The 18,279-nt window shown below is 41.9% G+C and overlaps 3 protein-coding genes across 5 annotated transcripts; 2 read left to right on the top strand and 1 right to left on the bottom strand.

Annotated features, from left to right (window-relative positions):
* Positions 1-1,049: 1,049 nt before the first annotated feature.
* Positions 1,050-6,037, top strand: ugt5g1 (UDP glucuronosyltransferase 5 family, polypeptide G1). 2 transcript variants are annotated; one of them, XM_034236223.1, is made up of 2 exons: positions 1,050-1,177; positions 2,624-6,037. In XM_034236223.1, exon 2 carries the CDS (start codon positions 2,637-2,639, stop codon positions 4,218-4,220), a length of 1,584 nt encoding a protein of 527 aa, XP_034092114.1. In that variant the 5' UTR covers positions 1,050-1,177; positions 2,624-2,636; the 3' UTR covers positions 4,221-6,037. The 2 variants fall into 2 exon arrangements, with proteins under 2 accessions (XP_034092114.1, XP_034092113.1); XM_034236222.1 differs by having other exon boundaries at positions 1,051-1,177; positions 2,634-6,037.
* Positions 6,038-6,361: 324 nt separating this feature from the next.
* Positions 6,362-9,097, top strand: si:dkey-165a24.9 (G-protein coupled receptor 4). 2 transcript variants are annotated; one of them, XM_034236226.1, is made up of 3 exons: positions 6,362-6,512; positions 6,596-7,410; positions 8,488-9,097. In XM_034236226.1, exons 2-3 carry the CDS (start codon positions 6,830-6,832, stop codon positions 8,909-8,911), a joined length of 1,005 nt encoding a protein of 334 aa, XP_034092117.1. In that variant the 5' UTR covers positions 6,362-6,512; positions 6,596-6,829; the 3' UTR covers positions 8,912-9,097. The 2 variants fall into 2 exon arrangements, with proteins under 2 accessions (XP_034092117.1, XP_034092116.1); XM_034236225.1 differs by having other exon boundaries at positions 6,362-7,410.
* Positions 9,098-9,187: 90 nt separating this feature from the next.
* Positions 9,188-16,909, bottom strand: LOC117559456 (prostaglandin D2 receptor 2-like). The gene is made up of 2 exons (XM_034236224.1): positions 16,848-16,909; positions 9,188-11,822 (listed from the first exon to the last, which is right to left on the bottom strand). The coding sequence occupies exon 2, from the start codon at positions 11,746-11,748 to the stop codon at positions 10,645-10,647; it is 1,104 nt and encodes a 367-aa protein (XP_034092115.1). The 5' UTR covers positions 11,749-11,822; positions 16,848-16,909; the 3' UTR covers positions 9,188-10,644.
* Between the last annotated feature and the right edge of the window lie 1,370 nt (positions 16,910-18,279).

The raw sequence follows: 18,279 nt of genomic DNA on the forward strand, positions 1-18,279 counted from the left end.
ATGCTTTTATGTCATCCACAATGCACAGTGTTACGCCCAGTTCTAGGGGAACCTAGGCGCAGCATAAAATGTGCCCTCTCTCCTCTTTTCCCACTCCCAAGAACATAGACAATGAGACAGTGAATGTCTTTTGGTAAATTTAATTACCAAAGTTTTCTTTTTAAGTGCAACAACCCACAAAAACAAACAAATCTCTGAACACAAAAATCTTGCCTAACAAATAAGAAAATAAACATACAGGACTCTTACCTACACTGACGTAAAAACAGGAGAAAACGAGAACCAACCAAAAGAAAAAGGGTTTCACACTTTCACGTAGATTTAAGGCGTGTCCAACAAGGACAGGTTAAAGTTATGTCTATCCTTTCGAGGTTTACAAAATATACCAAGACAGAAGTACAAAAGGACAGATATAAATACGCAACAGTTGGGAGCAGGAGAAGCTGAGTCGGAGAGAGCGGCAGAGTGACTGCATGGCTGCAGCTTAAATGCTCCCCTCTTCTTCAGGTGGACCAATCAGCCTGTTGCAGGTAGCTAATCAGCTAACGGGCACCACCTGCTTGCTCACACACACACACACACACACACACACACACACACACACACACACACACACACACACACACACACACACACACACACACACACACACACACACACACACACACACACACACACACGAGGAGGGAAACATCTCTACACACAATACACAACAACAGACATTACATTACATTACATTGCATTTAGCTGACGCTTTTGTCCAAAGCGACTTACAATAAGTACATTCGACCAGGAAGACACAACCTTGAAGAAAACAGAATCATATAAGTACATCAGGTTTCACAGAGCCAAACATTTCAAGTGCTACTCAACTGGCTTTAGATAAGCCAGTCCTTTATTAGTATAAAAGTGCTTCGTTAATAGTTCTAACGCTCGAAGTGGAGTCGAAAGAGATGAGTTTTCAGTTTGCGCCGGAAGATGTGCAAACAGACCTTTGAGATTAACCCATAACCCACATTCTGGACTTAGACCTGGTAGAGTAGTTTCATCATAACACAGGGTAATAGCGTGTGTTAAAGTGAAGCTGTGTGAAGGTGCAGTTATCACATAGTATCCTGGCTCACTGAGGACCTGGAGCTCATGCCACACTCTTGGATTTTGAGACAACAAAAACCAGGTGAGGCATTAGATTAACTTTACATTTCAACAACTGAACATTTAACTAAACATCTGTTACGCTGTTGGACTGTGGACTATGTTTTTGATACAGGACAATATACTGTTCCAACAGTATGAACAGTAACAAAAACTGTGTAATATGCAGTCTGTAAATCTCACCACAAGTGGGTTCGAAAACTAAAGGCTCACTTTGATCCAAGTTGTGTTCATGTCTAATCTATGCAATATCATAATGCCTATATGTGTTAGTGTTTCAGTTTACTGTGCGTCGTCGGAAAATGCAGAAAATGATATGTCATTATGACAAGTCCACTTTTAGCCACTTAATGCCTGTTTTTTTAATAATAATCAAGGTAGCTTAACCGTTTACCAACCAGCTGCTGAGGAGTTAGTGTTAGGACTACTAAACTATAGTATTTCAAAGTAGAGGAAAATTGGTATTTACATCTCGCTTATCAGTCTGTATAAGGTCCACATTGGTGCATAAAGACCTTTGTGAACCTGTATAAGAACAAGCTAAAGATAGCCCACAGGTAGCAAAAGCACTAGACCACATGGTGAGTGGCAGTAAGGAATAAGAGACATACATTGATGGATCCAAAAAGATACAATTTGATCCTTCAGTGATATGTTTGCTGAACTTCTTTGCATTTTCATTGTCAGTTTTATAATAATAATAATAATACATTTATTTTGGGGGGCGCCTTTCATAACACCCAATGACACCTTACAGGGCATAGGGGCAATATAGGGAACAATTAAAACAGTGGATTTAGTGAAGTATCAGCCGGGGTAAGACAAGACGAACAACAGGAAATTGACTACAAAAGGACACAAAAGGACACAGGGTACAGATTATAAAGACATGGTAACTCATTGCAGAGGACATTGAACTCAATAATGCAGATAACCTTCTGACCCCCCTTTCTCTTGTGGTGCTGGATATCCCCTGCTCCCCACAATGACTTGGCAAGCATTTTGCTTGCATTCCAGTAAATCAGAACTTCACATTTAAGCTACATATTTCTGCTACCTTCAACCACTGTTGTAGGGCGACTGTGGCTGAGAGGGAGTGTGGCCGTCTTTCAACCAGAAGGTTGTGGGTTCGATCCCAGCCCACATGTCGATGTATCCTTGGGCAAGATACTTAACCCTGAGTTGCTCCCGATGGCATGGCAACGGTGTGTGAATGTGTGTGAATGTTAGGTCCGAGAGCAAGTGGTACTGCTCTGTATGAATGGGTGTGAATGGGTGAATGACATGTAGTATGTAAAGCGCTTTGAGGGGTCGTAAAGACTGGATAAAGCGCTATATAAGTACAGTCCATTTACTGTTTAATTGTACCACAATTTAAGACTGTCGTTTTCTTTTGTTTGTCATATTTATGTTTGAACGGACGTGTGCTTTTAGTGAGTTTAACAATTATCTTTATTTCTGTCTGTTGTTTCTCCAAGGAAATGTCCAGCATGATTGCTGTAATCCTGTCAGGAATCTTCTTCCTGTTGCTCAGTCCCACTTGTAGTGGCAGCAAAATCCTAGTAGTGCCCGTTGATGGCAGCCACTGGATCAACATGGAGGTGATACTCCGAGAACTGCACTCCAGAGGCCACAACATCACTGTGTTGCGCTCTGCTAAGAGCTGGTTCATCCCTAGCAACTCCCCCATTTTTACTTCTATTAATGTGACCATGCTGCAAGATGAATCAGATTTGGACTACTACAATAAAATGCTACTAAAAGTTATGGAACGTCGCAGGATGCTAACTTTTTTACGCAGCTTCTACCAACAACACTTGATCACATCCATGTTGTCACAAGGCCATGAGATCCTTTCCAGAGCCTCTGCTACAATGTTGGATAACCCTGTTTTTATGAAGAAAATGCAAGATGCCAAGTTTGACTTAATGTTAACAGATCCCGCTCTGACTACAGGGGTTATTCTGGGTAGTTACCTCAAGCTGCCAATGGTTTTCAATGTGCGCTGGATTAATAATGGGGAGGGCCATTTAACCATAGCTCCCTCTCCTGTCTCCTATGTCCCCGTGTCAGGAAGTGAACTTGATGATCAGATGGACTTCCTGGACAGAACCAAGAACATGTTGCATTATATCTATAGTTCAGTAGAACAGCACTTTTTCATCAACCCTTACTACTCAGATCTGTTCCAGAGGCATTTCCCTCCCGGAACCGACTTACTGTCTTTAGAGCTTGCAGCCGATATGTGGCTCATGAGGACTGATTTTGTCTTTGAGTTCCCACGGCCTACCATGCCCAACGTAGTCTACATTGGAGGGTTCCAGTGCAAAAAGCCCCGTCCCCTCTCTGATGAGCTGGAGGCCTTTATGCAGAGCTCTGGGGAACATGGGGTGGTGGTCATGTCTCTGGGGACGCTGGTGTCAGCACTGCATCGCGAGGCCACAGAGGCCATTGCTGCTGCTTTTGCTCAACTACCTCAGAAGGTGGTGTGGAGGTTTATTGGAGAAAAGCCGTCATCCTTGGGGAACAACACCCTGCTGGTGAATTGGCTGCCTCAGAGAGACCTCCTGGGTCACCCCAAAACTCGTGCCTTTGTAGCCCACGGCGGCACCAACGGCATGTATGAAGCCATTTACCACGGCGTTCCCGTTCTGGGACTGCCTCTCCTCTTTGACCAGTTTGACAACGTACTCCGGCTGAAGGTACGTGGGGCAGCTAGGGTGTTGGAGGCCAATTCACTCACCAAAGAAAACTTCCTAGAGGCTATAACAGACATTCTAGAGACTCCCTCATACCGTGAGAACATACAGCGTCTCTCACGGCTACACCACGATCAGCCAATGTCACCCATGGACACCGCAATTTTTTGGATTGAGTACGTGATCAGGAATAAAGGAGCCGCCCATTTGCAGTCAGTAGGTTTTAGTCTGCCTTGGTATTCCTACTTCAACCTGGATGTGGCTCTTTTATTAATGGCTCTCATTGCAGCCTTTGTCTGGGCTTCAGTCTCTGTGTGTAAGATTCTCTGCTGTCGAAGGTCCAGGAGGAAGACAAAGGCAGAGTAACTGATCGTAACAGGAAATACATATATATATAATCTGATATAAACTGACTTTTATATCACATCAAACATATTACTCATATTTATCAAGATTTCACAGACAGATTAGGTGACAGCTTCCATCTGACTACTGTGAGTTTAGCATCAGTTACACCTACTTCCTGTGTGACACAAAGTCTTTTCACAAAAAGGAACTTACTCACATGGACTGTTGAGACAAATCTTCAAGAAAAGACACTGGAACACTAGATTATGCTATTTCTACTAAACATAGAGCAATATCTGTACAGGGCTCCTACCTTGCTGAATAAATGCATGTTATTACAAACACTCTGCAATGTATTTCATGTGCTCATATACCAAATTAGCATCAATATAATATGTGCATTTTGTCATCGGTCTATAAATGTAAAAATGTATGAATGCTATACTGTACTGTACATTTAAACATATTGTAATGGCAAACGCACTTGAGTGTTATCATGAGATCACTTCCACACACACCAAACACACAATGTGAGATTGGGGTCTACACAATTGTTTTTGAAACAGCTACTTTTGGAAAAGGAACTAAATACCAGGTCAAGCAAGGACCCGAGCACTGAGGAGAAAGAATACTCACTGGTATTCTTTATACAGTAGCATACCATATACTTGTCACTAAACTATAACAGAGATGAAGATGTTTCACCGTGATATAGTCAAAATAATACAAGCCTGTTTGGAATCTTTCAAAGAAAAGTGAACATTGTTGTTGGGTGATTTAGCTAAATAGGGTTGTTTTTCCGAGAAAAGGTTAGAAAAGTCTAAGAGGTGATAACTTTCCATGTATAAAGGGTTGCATAATAACATATAGATTGTGCCCAGAGCCATCTTCGCTTTCATACAGCTTTCTGTAGGACTGTAGTAAATATAAGAAGAAAATTACTTAAAGCTTTAGAAATGATAATATAAGTTATAGCTTTTCTTTGGCAATTATCAGAGAAGTGCTCTGACAGGTGAGTTCGACATTTCCTATACCGTCATAAAGCAAATACAAAAATCACAAAGTCCGTCAGCGATATGGTGATATTTTGGGGGGTGGGGGGGGTAGAAGGATGAAGCAATAAGGTTGTCAGTTTCTTCACTGTGGCGTCCTGTTTGATATTCGTTATGCAGAACTCTGACTATAAAATTGACTCAGAATTGGGCTTATCTTTGCCTAGTACTTCAGTTTGTTGGTGCTCAATGCTGGTGACGTTCATATGACAATGGCTTCTTCCCTATATTTCTATATGCATATTGTATATACAACGCCCTATGCCATGAAAAGATGAAAATGGAGTAGAAAACATTCTGCAACCAGCTTGGTCTAGATTACGCAACGTATATGATGTCTCCCAGCTGAGGCCTTTTTTAAAGACACTAGTTGAGTAGTTGAGTGTGCAACATACAGCTGTTATCTGTCTCTTCCTTCCAATGTGGTCTAGACAGGTCGCAGAGGCCTTAGCGCAATGCTCTGAATTAAATATGGGAAGTCATGTCTAAGAGTACTGTTTAGTTACAATTTTGGATGATTCAATTAAACAGAGATTGGTGACATTTTAAAGGTAACAAAGTGAGTGATTACACCCTCCTCCCTTTAGTACCACAGGGTAAAAATACTGCCTAGCTCCCATTGTCTCAACATAGCCATTCTTACCTAAAACAATTTCAATTGTGCAGAATTGTTTTTGTTCTAGTTGTGCATGAGCAAAGTTCACCCTGGGTCAATTTAAACCCACTCACTCTCCATAAATTCACCACTCATTCACTTTTACGAGAATAAATGTGTTTGTTCTAGCAGGCTGTTTTTGTGTGCTCTATTTCTGTGGTCTTAATCTCATCCGTCAATCAACTCTCCTGCAAGATGCACAAGATAAACATGAAAATCTGAACTCTCTATACAGGAAAATAAATGACGACAGCATAGCAGAATAGTTAATGTGTTTGATGGCACATAGCCAGCGAACGACAATCTAAAGGGCATTAGTGGACGCCGTACATCAGTTCCTTTCCTCACAGCTTATGTCCACCTTAATCATCCTGTTTGGAATAAAATAACTGAGACATGGAGAAAGAGAAAGTATATGTTTTTGTCCTGGGGCAGAAAGGCGTGCTCCTGCCTCAGGATGTTGCTTTTAAAGCTGAAGAAGTAGGTTTCCTGTGGAGGAAACGATCACAGAATAGACTTGGTCCAGACACCGTGTTCCCAGCATTTCTTGATCAAGGTCACCCAGCTGCAGATCAGGCAGCAAGCTTTTATGGAACTAAAGAGGTGAGTGAAAAGTCTTTGTTGGAATTGCACGGTTTAGCTGCTCATGCTGCTGCTGATTTGAGAATGTTCTCTTCTATCTGCAGGTGTTTTATCCCCTGATGGATCCTGGATGCTTTGGAGAATGATTTACTGATACCACGTAAGCTGACCTTTTCCACAGGAGAATACATTCTTGAAAAGTATGCAATTGTCACATACCACATGCAACTGAGACTTTAGCTAGAGCAAATGAATGGGTATTTCTACACCAACTCATCATCCATGTCTGAGTAAGGTCAACTCCAGTTTCCTATGTCAGGTCCTTGACCAACAAAGACATGTCCAACGACAGCTGCGATCTCCCGTTAAACACGGACACATTTGGCCTGACCTGTATCTACGGCCTGATCTTCTCTTTGGGTCTCCCGAGCAACTTGCTATCTCTATGGGGACTGTACCACCTGGGTCGTTCAGGCGGAGGAGGCTGCCAACTGGTCTACATCCTCAACCTGTTGCTGTCAGACCTCCTGCAGCTGCTCACCCTGCCACTCTGGATCCTTTATCTCCAAGGTGGGCACCAATGGCCCTATGGCCAGCTAACCTGCGAGCTGGTGGGATACGTGTTTTACGTAAACGTCTACGCCAGCGTCATGTTCCTGTGCCTGATAGCGCTGGACCGCTTCCTGGCCATCGTGTACCCATTGAGCAGCCGCAGGATACGGACTGTTAGGGTGGCAGCAGGGTCAGGTGTGGTGGTTTGGACCCTGACCTTTCTGTACTGTCTGAGCGGGCTGCTCCCGTCAGTGTTTGACTCAGACAAACTGCTGTGTCTGGAGAAGTACCCCGTCAGCCCCAGATACGCCCACTTCAAGATCACTACCATGGCCCTGGGCTTCATGCTGCCATGTGCTATACTTGGGTGAGTAAATCCTATGTTTTGTAATGTTGTGTTTCAAAACCTGTTCACGTAAATGTTTTGTGGTCAAAATAGTTGACTGTTTCCAAAGTACAAGAACTTCTTGGTGTCTGCACAGTTCAAGTGGTCAAATCTGTGCTTCATCAAAAGGGAAGCCAACTATTTATCATCTTCAAATTGTATTAATACAATAAAAAGTAGTTTCAACTGAAATGAAAACTGATACAATTAACCCAAACCCTAACCCTAACTCGTTTTAGGCAATTGGTACGCTACATGTAGTCTACAAACTATTTTTAAACATCATCCGAGGCGTGTCCCATGTCTCACCTGCACCACCTCTCGGCCTGGGTTTTAAACACTTTAGGGACACTTGGTTGACTTTACTTTAAAATATTTCCCCTCCCTGTGTGCCTACTAACCCGTGTGTATTTTATATTTTACATATTTGTTTTATATTTTACATATTTTATATCTTATTATATTTCATAGTTCTATATATTATGTTTTATATATTTTGTACTTTATGCTATCTTGGAACATTTGGGTTGATGTGATTTTTATTTCACTAAGCACTTTTATGTATTAATTTATCAAACATTTTTTCTCACAAATTTTATCTGCATGCCGATTTTAAACAAAGTCAACCTCTGTACTTTTAGCCAGATGTTTTTAACTTACTTACCAGGATGTTGTGGGACACAACCTCGGACACACCACTGGGGGACACCCGGCAGGAGCACAGGTTTGAACCCTGCCACACACGCTCTGTGCTTCAGCCGCTGGTCTCTTCCATCACTTTTATTGCATTTTCTTTATTTAATTACATTTTTTTAACACAGACCAAACAGGGCTTTTATAAAGTTCTATTGGTTTTATTGCAGGAGTTTTTAAAAAGGTTTTTAAACACAAATATTTATCCGAGAGCCCGTGCACCACGCTGTGCTCCTATGGAGCACCGCACATTCCCCAAGACCCTAACCCTAACTCGTTTTAGGCAATTGGTACAATGTCCATGGGGAACATATAATTATTTTGTGAAGTCTAAGTCTTTTAATATGCAACTCTGCTTCCCTTTAGCTACACATCAGCCCACATTGGGGTGACACTCCGACGATCTCCTTCCCTGTCTGACCATGAGCGGCACAAAATCGTGGGCATCCTAGTCGTGATCACCATCAACTTCATTGTTGTGTTTGGACCCTATCACCTCGTGGGCGGATACAGATTTGTATCCTTTCTGCTGACAGATGAGCCATGTGGATTTGAGCGGTCCATATTCCTCGTCTATCGTCTGTGCTACGGTCTGGCCAGCCTCAACACCCTGCTGGATCCCCTCTTCTACATCTTCCTGTGCCCTGATGCCCGGCTAGAGCTGCAGAGATCCCTGCCCTGTTTGGGAAGGGGGCAAAACTCCCGCAAAAAGATTATCTTCAGTACCAGAGCCCAACCAGACAACAAGATAGAGACTGCAACTGGACATAATAATCTTCTAGGAGTATAGCTTGGATTCAACTATAGAGCTGACTCAAAGCAAGTGTGCCACCCAGTGGAAGAGCATGATCACAGTGTTGTTACTTTTTAATTTAGTCTTTTTTTATTCAGTTCAGTTAAGAGTTTCAAATCCAGTCTTTTGTGATTTTCCATACCCATTGTCACCTTACATTACATAAAACATATAAGGCCATAATACATACAGTTTCTGATTAATCTATGAACTACATTTGCTTTCTAGCCAGTGTATGGAAATAGACCAACGAAGTTATTTCACATATTTGTTACTGTCATTTAAACAACGAATACATATTCATGCTTCGTGACTTGTTTACGCTCAGGCCTTTCAAAAAAAGAATTGGTGTGAATCACTACGGAAACACGAGCATGGCTGTGGATATATCATTACAAGATCTGTCTTTTCTCTTTTTTATTTATGTTTATATGTCAAAGCATTAAAACAAAGGAATTACATGTGCAGAATGCAATAATGGACAATTAAGATATATTTTCCTTATTATAAACACATAAGAGCATAGTCTAACTCTAAAGTGTTGCTTGTGTCATTTCCTGCTGCTACTGATAACATCTAGCAGGAGACACCTTATGTTTCCGTGACCCATAGTACAAACTGTTTGTACCAAGTGATAAAGTGATACAAATTAACATATTTAGCAAGCATTCAAGTAAAAATAAGACAATAATTCAGAACCCTGTATGTAATTGTGGAGGTTAAGAAATGCCCTATAATCACAAGTGTAAGTATTCAGTACTGACTGTAGAGTAATGCTTAATAAATCCTTATACTTTCTGTATTATAAAGATGTATTTATCAGTCAGATAAAACTAAAAGTTTGAACAAATTGTTCACACACTTGAAGTACCATGCATTTCTAGACTAAAAGCCAGTATTCATAAATTGTTAAATATAGCAGTGTTTGTTGCCATTGCATACAAATACATCTACAAAAACTTGGTAGAAAGCATTGAGGACGGATTTAAAATGTAAAAGCACATGTTACACTTCTTATAATGTAAATTGCAACATCACTTAATCAGAACAACAACAGTCCAATGGATTTGACTCTACCTTTTGAAAAATAATGATAATTTAATCAGCACTTTCTGCTGATTTTTCAAAAATAAAAGCCTGCCAAGAGCTAAAGCAATTAACCATTCAATTGGTTAATTGCATTTCAATTTAATGATGATCTATTGATATTTATTTGATTTATTATGGGTATTTGTTCATTATTCATTAACTTTTCATTTAATTCCAGCATGTTGTCATGACTTGTGAATAAATATCAGTATTAGTGGTAAAATAAAACCTGCTTGCTATCCATCTCGACAAGGCTAGCTACAAAATTCCGTTTCTAGATTATGTTTTAATTTGAGACATTTGTGCAAAAGTATCAACTGTAGTTTAACCTTGAAAAAAAAAAGAAGCTATCCAAGTGGAAGTTACGTAATTAGGCATCGACTTGAGGTGAAAGGAAACTGTATTACCAGCGGGAGTATAAAGGACTCTTTTGTTGTACTGACGAGAGTGATGCTTTGTAAAATGATTAACAATTAAGAGGTATAAGAAACAGCCTCAAAGGGAATTTTAAACTATAGCACACGAAAAACAACAAATAAAAGGCCTGTCTATAGGCCTCATTCAAAAAAAGTTAGAAAAAAGAGTAGGGATACTATAAGAACATTTACTACTTTCAGACCATTCTGCATTTAGCAGGATTCCTATTCTTCTCTGTGATCCTCTGCTTTCAGACACAAGGCTGTAAGAGCATTCGGCTTCAACACAATCTCGGTGGTGCTGATGGAGGTGTGAGCGGTGTTGCGGCGTCGGGCCAGTTCTGCCAGATCCTCAGCCAGAACATTCTCCATCACCGCGCTCAGAGAGTGTCTAATCTTCTTGCATAGGTCAGGGCAGCTGAACACGTACAAGATCGGGTTGAGGACACTGTTAAGGAAGCCGATGGTTGCTGAAATTGGGAGGGCCCTGCCTGCGAATATCTGCGCAGGATGTCCAGTGGGTGCCATCACCTCTACGATGATGAAGATGTGGTACGGAGCCCAGCAGAGGACAAAGCTAACCACCACAGCAATGACCAGCCGAACAAAACGAAAAGGACGTCGGGAGCCTCTGCGCACCAAGCCGATGTTGACGGCAGTATAGCTCAGGACGATGATCAGTAAAGGGATCAGGAAGGACAGAAAGAGCCTCATAAAGGTCAAGGCCTCCTTGCGCTGATTACACAAATGTACAAGATCAAAAGGTTCAGCAGGTAGGAGTCGAGCGAAATTGTAGTAACACAAGATCTTGCCGTTAGGGAGGGCATAGGTGTCACGGAATATGTAGAAGGGAACCGTGAAGAGCACAGCCAAGGCCCAAATCACCCCACAGACCTTCCCCACGAGCTGGACGTTCCTGTAGTTCTGCGCCCAGACCGGTCTCAGCACAACCAGGCAGCGGTCCATAGAAATGGCCGCCAGCAGGAAGCCACTGACAAACATGTTGAGGAAGAACATGGCGGAATGGATGCGGCAGAAGGTCGTGCCCAATGTCCAGGTGTTTCCGCGGGCCATGTAGAGGGTGAAGAAGGGTAGACAGGCGGTGGCCAGCAGGTCGGAGGCTGCCAGGTTCAGGATCCAGATGCTGAGGACAGAGCGGCGGACCTGGAAGCCCACTACTCCGAGGATGAGGACGTTCTCTATGATGCCGATGGAAGAGAACAAGCCATGGAGTGAAATGGTGAACATGTTCAAAGAGGTCATCGAGGACGTTTGGTTTGATAGGGTATGAAGGCTGAGGTTTGCATCCTGGCTGACATGACAGTGCATCTTGAAGGAAAATGTCTTGGTGTTTTGATGAGCTGATGTCCTTTAGCTTGGGCTTTTGACTTCACACTGGTGATCTAAAACAGAGAGAGACATTATGAGACTCAGAGCTTATAGGGAAGTTTGAGCTCTTGGAGACTTAGTTCAAGGTAGTTCTATAAGAATACATTATCAGTTTCATTGAGTTGCGAAATCAGTTGAAGTTGTTCCTGACAAGAGAAGTATGCATTCTCCAACGCAGCAGTTTTTCATGCTTCAACACATTTACATATGCTTCTCTAACACAAGCAGAGGTGAGAGGAACTTGAATGTGTGAAGTTTTGCAGCTGGCTGTTGCATGCAAATGAGGTTTCATTTGAATCGGTTATGAAACCTATTTAATGACTCCTGTATGTAATTAAAGGTTAATCAACAATCCATTAAGGCTTTATTAATCAGTAATAAGAGTTGAATTAGAAAGATATTTGTGTTGTTACTTTAAAATCAAAGCTGAGCTTATAGCATTATTACTTGGCTATAGTGCATTAATACATTATTAATTAAATATATATTTATGTTAAATCAATATAACCAAACAAACAGCCAAACAAAATTAAAATATAAAATAAACAAGTAACCACCGGCCTGGTATCCATGTTTTCTTGGAAAATTATAAATTCACTTTTTATGTGTGAATCTTAAGTTGAAGAGATACCTTTTTTCCCTGTTTAAACCCAGTTGTGTTTGCAGTCTGTGTTGGATCTGTATTTCTTTGCATTCTTATATTTTCCATTGCCCACATCTAGGGATCTATAGGGATCTATAGGGATCATCTAAAATGTATCGATTCCGATTCTGCTTATCGATTCCGGTTCTTATCGATTCCCCGTTTCGATTCCAAAATTGTAAAATAAAGAGTTCAAATGTTTAGATAACAAAAATATCTTTATTCTTTTAAGCTGACATTTTTACAAATAAAAAAAATACATGCAATACAAATGTATTACACAATAGCTGTGCTTTATTTTAACTGAGGTAGCAGCAGGAAACCTACTGACATCATATAAGTCCTGTTCGAGAAAGGAAAAAGTCAGTCCGAGCAACAATAGGGGCCAAATGCTTCAACTAAAGTGCATTCAGTGCACAACACCTGGCTATTTTAAAGATGCATCTCAACAGTTCTTGTTAAGCAAAATCAGCCTTTTCTGGTAGTATGCATACGTTTTATAACAGTACCTGGCTTTTACTGTACAAGTACCCTACTATCGGGTACACACCTTGCATACCTAAATGACGGAGCTTCGACAACCGATAAGGGATGTAGCCCTTTGACAACAAATGCTGTTACCGCTCTGTGACACTCCTCCGTTTTTTCTTTGGTCAGCTTTCCTTTTAATGCCAAAGAGAACGGTGTGTCGTGGCTAGCTGTACCTGGCACTTCTGGACATGCAGGCGGCGGGGTACTAGTGCTGGCTATTGATGCCATACTCGGGCTCGGAGACCGCAAGCCATCAAAGACTGTACATTCTTTCATCTCGATGCCGTGCTGTCTTAAATGTTTGCTTAAATTAGAAGTGCAACCTGACGTACAAGCTATTAACTTGCCACAGGCATTGCACTTCTTTTTTAGTGTAGTGGAGCCACACTTTAGAGCGTTTACCGCGATCCATCTTTGGTGTTATGAAGTGACTGACATGCTGGTATCTAAACAAATCAAACCACACGCTGCTGTTCCCTTGATGCGTGACATCGTCCTGTTACTACAGGTCCTTACAGATAGCTACGTAGCCTTAGCCTACGTCCATGCAGATATGTAGGCTTTGTTTGCAATACTAAAGGGTTAGTCAACCGCGTTTAGGAACCGTTAATCAGAACCGAAAATACTGTACTTTTTATGGGTACCCGGGAGTGGCCTGCACGGGTCTGATTTTCAAGACCCGCTCCCGCTCCGCACCCGCAACGTGCAATACCGAACCCGCCCGCTACCCGCACATATTGCCAATTAGTTTCGCAACCCGACCCGTCGGCACAAGATCCGCAACCCGACCCGAACCCGCATATATATGCAGTGAAAACGTGCAATTATTAACACACGCAGTTGCATATTTGTCTCAAAAAGCGTGGGATGTTGCTTATTTTCTCCATCTAGGACAGTGTTTCTCAAACTTTTTCATACCAAGGACCACTTAACCAATAAAAAAACACTCGCGGACCACCTAACTCCACAAATATCCAAAAACACATAGTTTTTTACAAATCGCCTGAAAATGGTACAAACAAGTGGCCACATGTGTGATGAAGGTGATTATCTGGGCTATATCATGCAATCGAAAGTGAAACTTAAGCTCACTCCATTGCGGAGATATTCCCGCGAGAGTGCGGAACACTTTAATTTATTTATTTATTTCAAATGTGACATTTTACCAATATACTCACGGACCACTAGGGGGCGCTCACGGACCACCAGTGGTCCGCGGACCACACTTTGAGAAGCACTGAGATTCTAGGATGATACCACAAGCCTCCTCGACGTTGGAATTCGCTCTTGAGGAAGTGTTCACTAGCAGGAACCACGCCACAACAGTGTGATGTTTGTACATTTATTGAAGTAACATGTGAATGATATGAGGGGGGTGAAGGGATGATCTGGGAGGACGAGCTATGGTCAGTGCAGTGGGAGACTCAGAGTGGGGGTTCCGTCTCCGACATGATCTGCGTGGGCTGATTACGGGCCCCCCAGACGATACCTGGAATTAAGGTGTTAGTATACACAGTATATAAACATGCACCGTTTAAATATAAAGGGTGACGGGCAAAGGATGTTGGGATGAAGGGATGAAGGGATGAGGGATGGAGGGATGAGGGATGGAGGGATGGAGGGATGTAGGGATGGAGGGATGAGGGATGGAGGGATGTAGGGATGGAGGGATGTAGGGATGAGGGATGTAGGGATGAAGGGATGAGGGATGTAGGGATGAGGGATGAAGGGATGTAGGGATGGAGGGATGAGGGATGTGGGGATGGAGGGATGTGGGGATGTAGGGATGTGGGGATGAAGGGATGTGGGATGAAGGGATGTAGGGATGGAGGGATGAGGGGATGTAGGGATGTGGGGATGAAGGGATGAGGGATGTAGGGATGTAGGGATGAGGGATGTGGGGATGAGGGATGTAGGGATGTTGAGGGGAGGGAGGGAAGAAGGGATGGATGGATGTATCGCTCGGTGTGAGTTGGAAGGGGAACTGTATGGGTAGAAAGGGAGAGGGAGGGTGGGTTGAAAGGATGGAGACGAGCAGTGGCCGGAAGTTTTGCCGGATATAAATAGGGGTGGCCGTGGTTCGAGGTGGAGTTTTAGGCGTGGCCATGCTCCTGAACCTATGTTAACATTTTAACCTCATTTATTGAAAATGCTGTATTCTCCGCTAGAGAGCTTCACCTAAGCCATTTCGAATGTGGCGCGCTCAGCAGCAGATTGATGCGCTGCAGAGGTTATGATTATGCGCGGTCCCGTGGGGGAGAGGTCTGAGGATTTAAACACTAAACTAAATTATTATAATTTCAATATATTTATTATGCAACACCCGCGACCCGACCCGCATCATCTTTGTTTTACCCAGAACCGAACCCGGAAAAAAGGGTTTGAAAAAATACCACCCGCGAATCACTTTTTTTTCAGGTCACCCGTCGGGTACCCAGGACTCTGGTACCCGGTACCCAGCATTTTCTTATCGGTTCTCATCTAACTGAGTTTCGGTTCTCAACCCTACCCACATCCTCCCCTAGATCCTGTTAAATGTACCTGTTAGTCTTTCTAATCGGATCATATAGCACAACATGCAAAGATTTATGACATATAAAGCAATACACATACACATACAATAAACATCGTTTCTGATATACTCTTCTTTTAGGTTGCTAAGCATGGTCTACACTGTATATGGAATATTCTGTTAAACACAGCCTTCACATTGAAAAAAAAAAGTGTAATGGTGACACATTACACTAACTGACCTAACAATCAACATCGGCACCTCAGTTGTTTCCCCGACTCAGACTGCAAGGAATCTGGGTGTGACCCTAGATAACAACCTGTCCTTCACTGCAAACATCGCTGCTACAACCCGTTGCTGCAGATACACGCTTTACAACATCAGGAAGATACGTCCCCAGCTGACACAGAAAGCGACTCAGGTTCTGGTCCAGGCTCTCGTCATCTCACGCCTAGACTACTGCAACTCCCTCCTGGCTGGTCTACCTGCATGTGCCATCCGACCTCTGCAGCTCATCCAGAATGCAGCGGCTCGTCTGGTCTTCAACCTTCCTACATTTTCCCACACCACTCCGCTCCTACGCTCGCTTCACTGGCTTCCGGTAACTGCTAGAATCCACTTCAAGACACTGGTACTTGCTTACCATGCTGCGACTGGATCTGGCCCTTCCTACATCCAGGACATGGTTAAACCGTACACCCCAGCGCGTGCACTACGCTCTGCATCAGCCAAACGACTCGCTGCGCCCTCGCTGCGAGGGGGACCCAAGTTCCCAACGGCGAAAACATGTGGGTTTGCTGTCCTGGCTCCAGGATGGTGGAATGAGCTCTCCATTGACATCAGGACGGCAGATAGCTTGCACATCTTCCGGCGCAAACTGAAAACTCATCTCTTTCGACTCCACTTCGAGCGATAGAACTATTAACGAAGCACTTATATACTAATAAAGGACTGGCTTTTCTAAAGCCAGTTGAGTAGCACTTGAAATGTTTTTGCTCTATGAAACCTGATGTACTTATATGATTTTGTTTTCTTCAAGTTGTATTTTGTTGGACGAACGCACTTATTGTAAGTCGCTTTGGATAAAAGCGTCAGCTAAATGCAATGTAATGTAATGTAATGTAACTGCCTGGCCCTTAGTGGTTTCTGCTACTGACTCAAACAAAAAAAAAACAAGCATTGCAAAGAGAATTTAAAGTTTGTTATTATATTTTTTAAATTGTACTTTGTCTATAAGAAAGAATCAAGCATTTGCAATGTGTATCCATTTGACATCACTCTTTCGAGACACTAAGGCTTCTCCCTTTCCCTTTGTGTTGAGATTTTCCTGCAATTTTTAAAATAAATTCTTACCTATTCCTATGTCTCTGGCAGGTCCGATGAGATCTCTTTCATGTTGTGTTACTACATGACACAGCACCCAGCACTGGCCTCATGGGCGTACATGTACAGTAATAGGAAGTCACAAACCTCAAAAGGAACCTACAGTTCTTAGAAGATGAAGTCAAGCTAAGTGTGAAACCAACTTAATTTGACTCAACCTCTAAGAGTCCGGTGTTTGTTATAAATAAAGCCCTGTGGTCTCTAAGAAAACTGATGAAGAAAAAGTTGTATTTGGTTTATTTGGTTTTCAGCCTCATAAAAGTGTCTCATGGCCTTTAACCTACCTCTACCAAAATCACATGATGAAAGAACAACAAAGGATTCTACTGTGAATAGAACACACTGACCTGGATATAAAATAACAGGAAAGAAACACAATTGTGATCATACGGCACATATTGAAGATTAACAATTACCATCTAGTCTATAAATAGTTAGCAATTAACATAGCAAGGTATCAAAAGCGTTAGACAATACTTTTCTTTTCTATTTCTCATTATTTGGGTTCAGGAATGGCATGTAAAATATAGCTTTATACAGCAACTGTGTAAAGACAAGTCGTAATTTCATTTTGTATAGTTGGGATGTCAACTTCAAGTGTTTGTCAAAGATGAAGAGAGAGCACGGTTTATGACAACAGATGATAATAGAAGCAGGATCTTTTCAGAGTGGTTCATTTTTCTTAAATGTGTTACCTAAATAACACATTTTTAGTTCCATCTTTCAAAGTTGTTTACAATCTTAGATTTAGTGTTTTGCAATATTACGTAAACTCATTGTTTTAACCTTCCCATCATCAAAAACATAATCTTCTTAGCAACGAAATATAGAGAAGTAAAAAATCGAAGAAAACGGAAATACTCATTAGTTAAAAATGTATACGTATAGACTTGTCTAAATGTACTCAGTTACTATCAACCACTGAGGTTAACACACTCACTTTTAAAAGCATCAATCTATTCTAAATAAATCTTGCTATGACTTGGCTTTATTTTTTGCAAGATATAAGTAATTATATGATTAACTATATTAGGAGTTGTCTACAGTGCTCTTGTACACAGTGTTAACATAATGCTCAATACCAAAAGGCAAGCAAAGCAGAAGTTACCAAACATAAGAGTGAGAGAAGCTGTCGTATGACGAAACGCGAGAAAACATGTGCCAATCATTCCTTTACAACGTTACCAACAAATACACCCATCAGGCTTCATTGTGTTGCATTCAAGGTTTACACTGACATCTGCTGACCCACCGGGGTATTGATACAGTTCTCCTTTTTCTAGGCTTCCTCATTGAGAAAAGCATCAAAGCTCTTGCGTGCATTTTCACATCCTCTTGCTCTCTCCTATTCTGTTTCTTTTTTTCTTGTCTCATTTCTTTCTAAATACGTGATACAGGCTTG

The sequence above is a fragment of the Gymnodraco acuticeps genome, unplaced genomic scaffold (genome assembly GCF_902827175.1).
Source record: "Gymnodraco acuticeps unplaced genomic scaffold, fGymAcu1.1, whole genome shotgun sequence".
NCBI lineage: Eukaryota > Metazoa > Chordata > Actinopteri > Perciformes > Bathydraconidae > Gymnodraco > Gymnodraco acuticeps.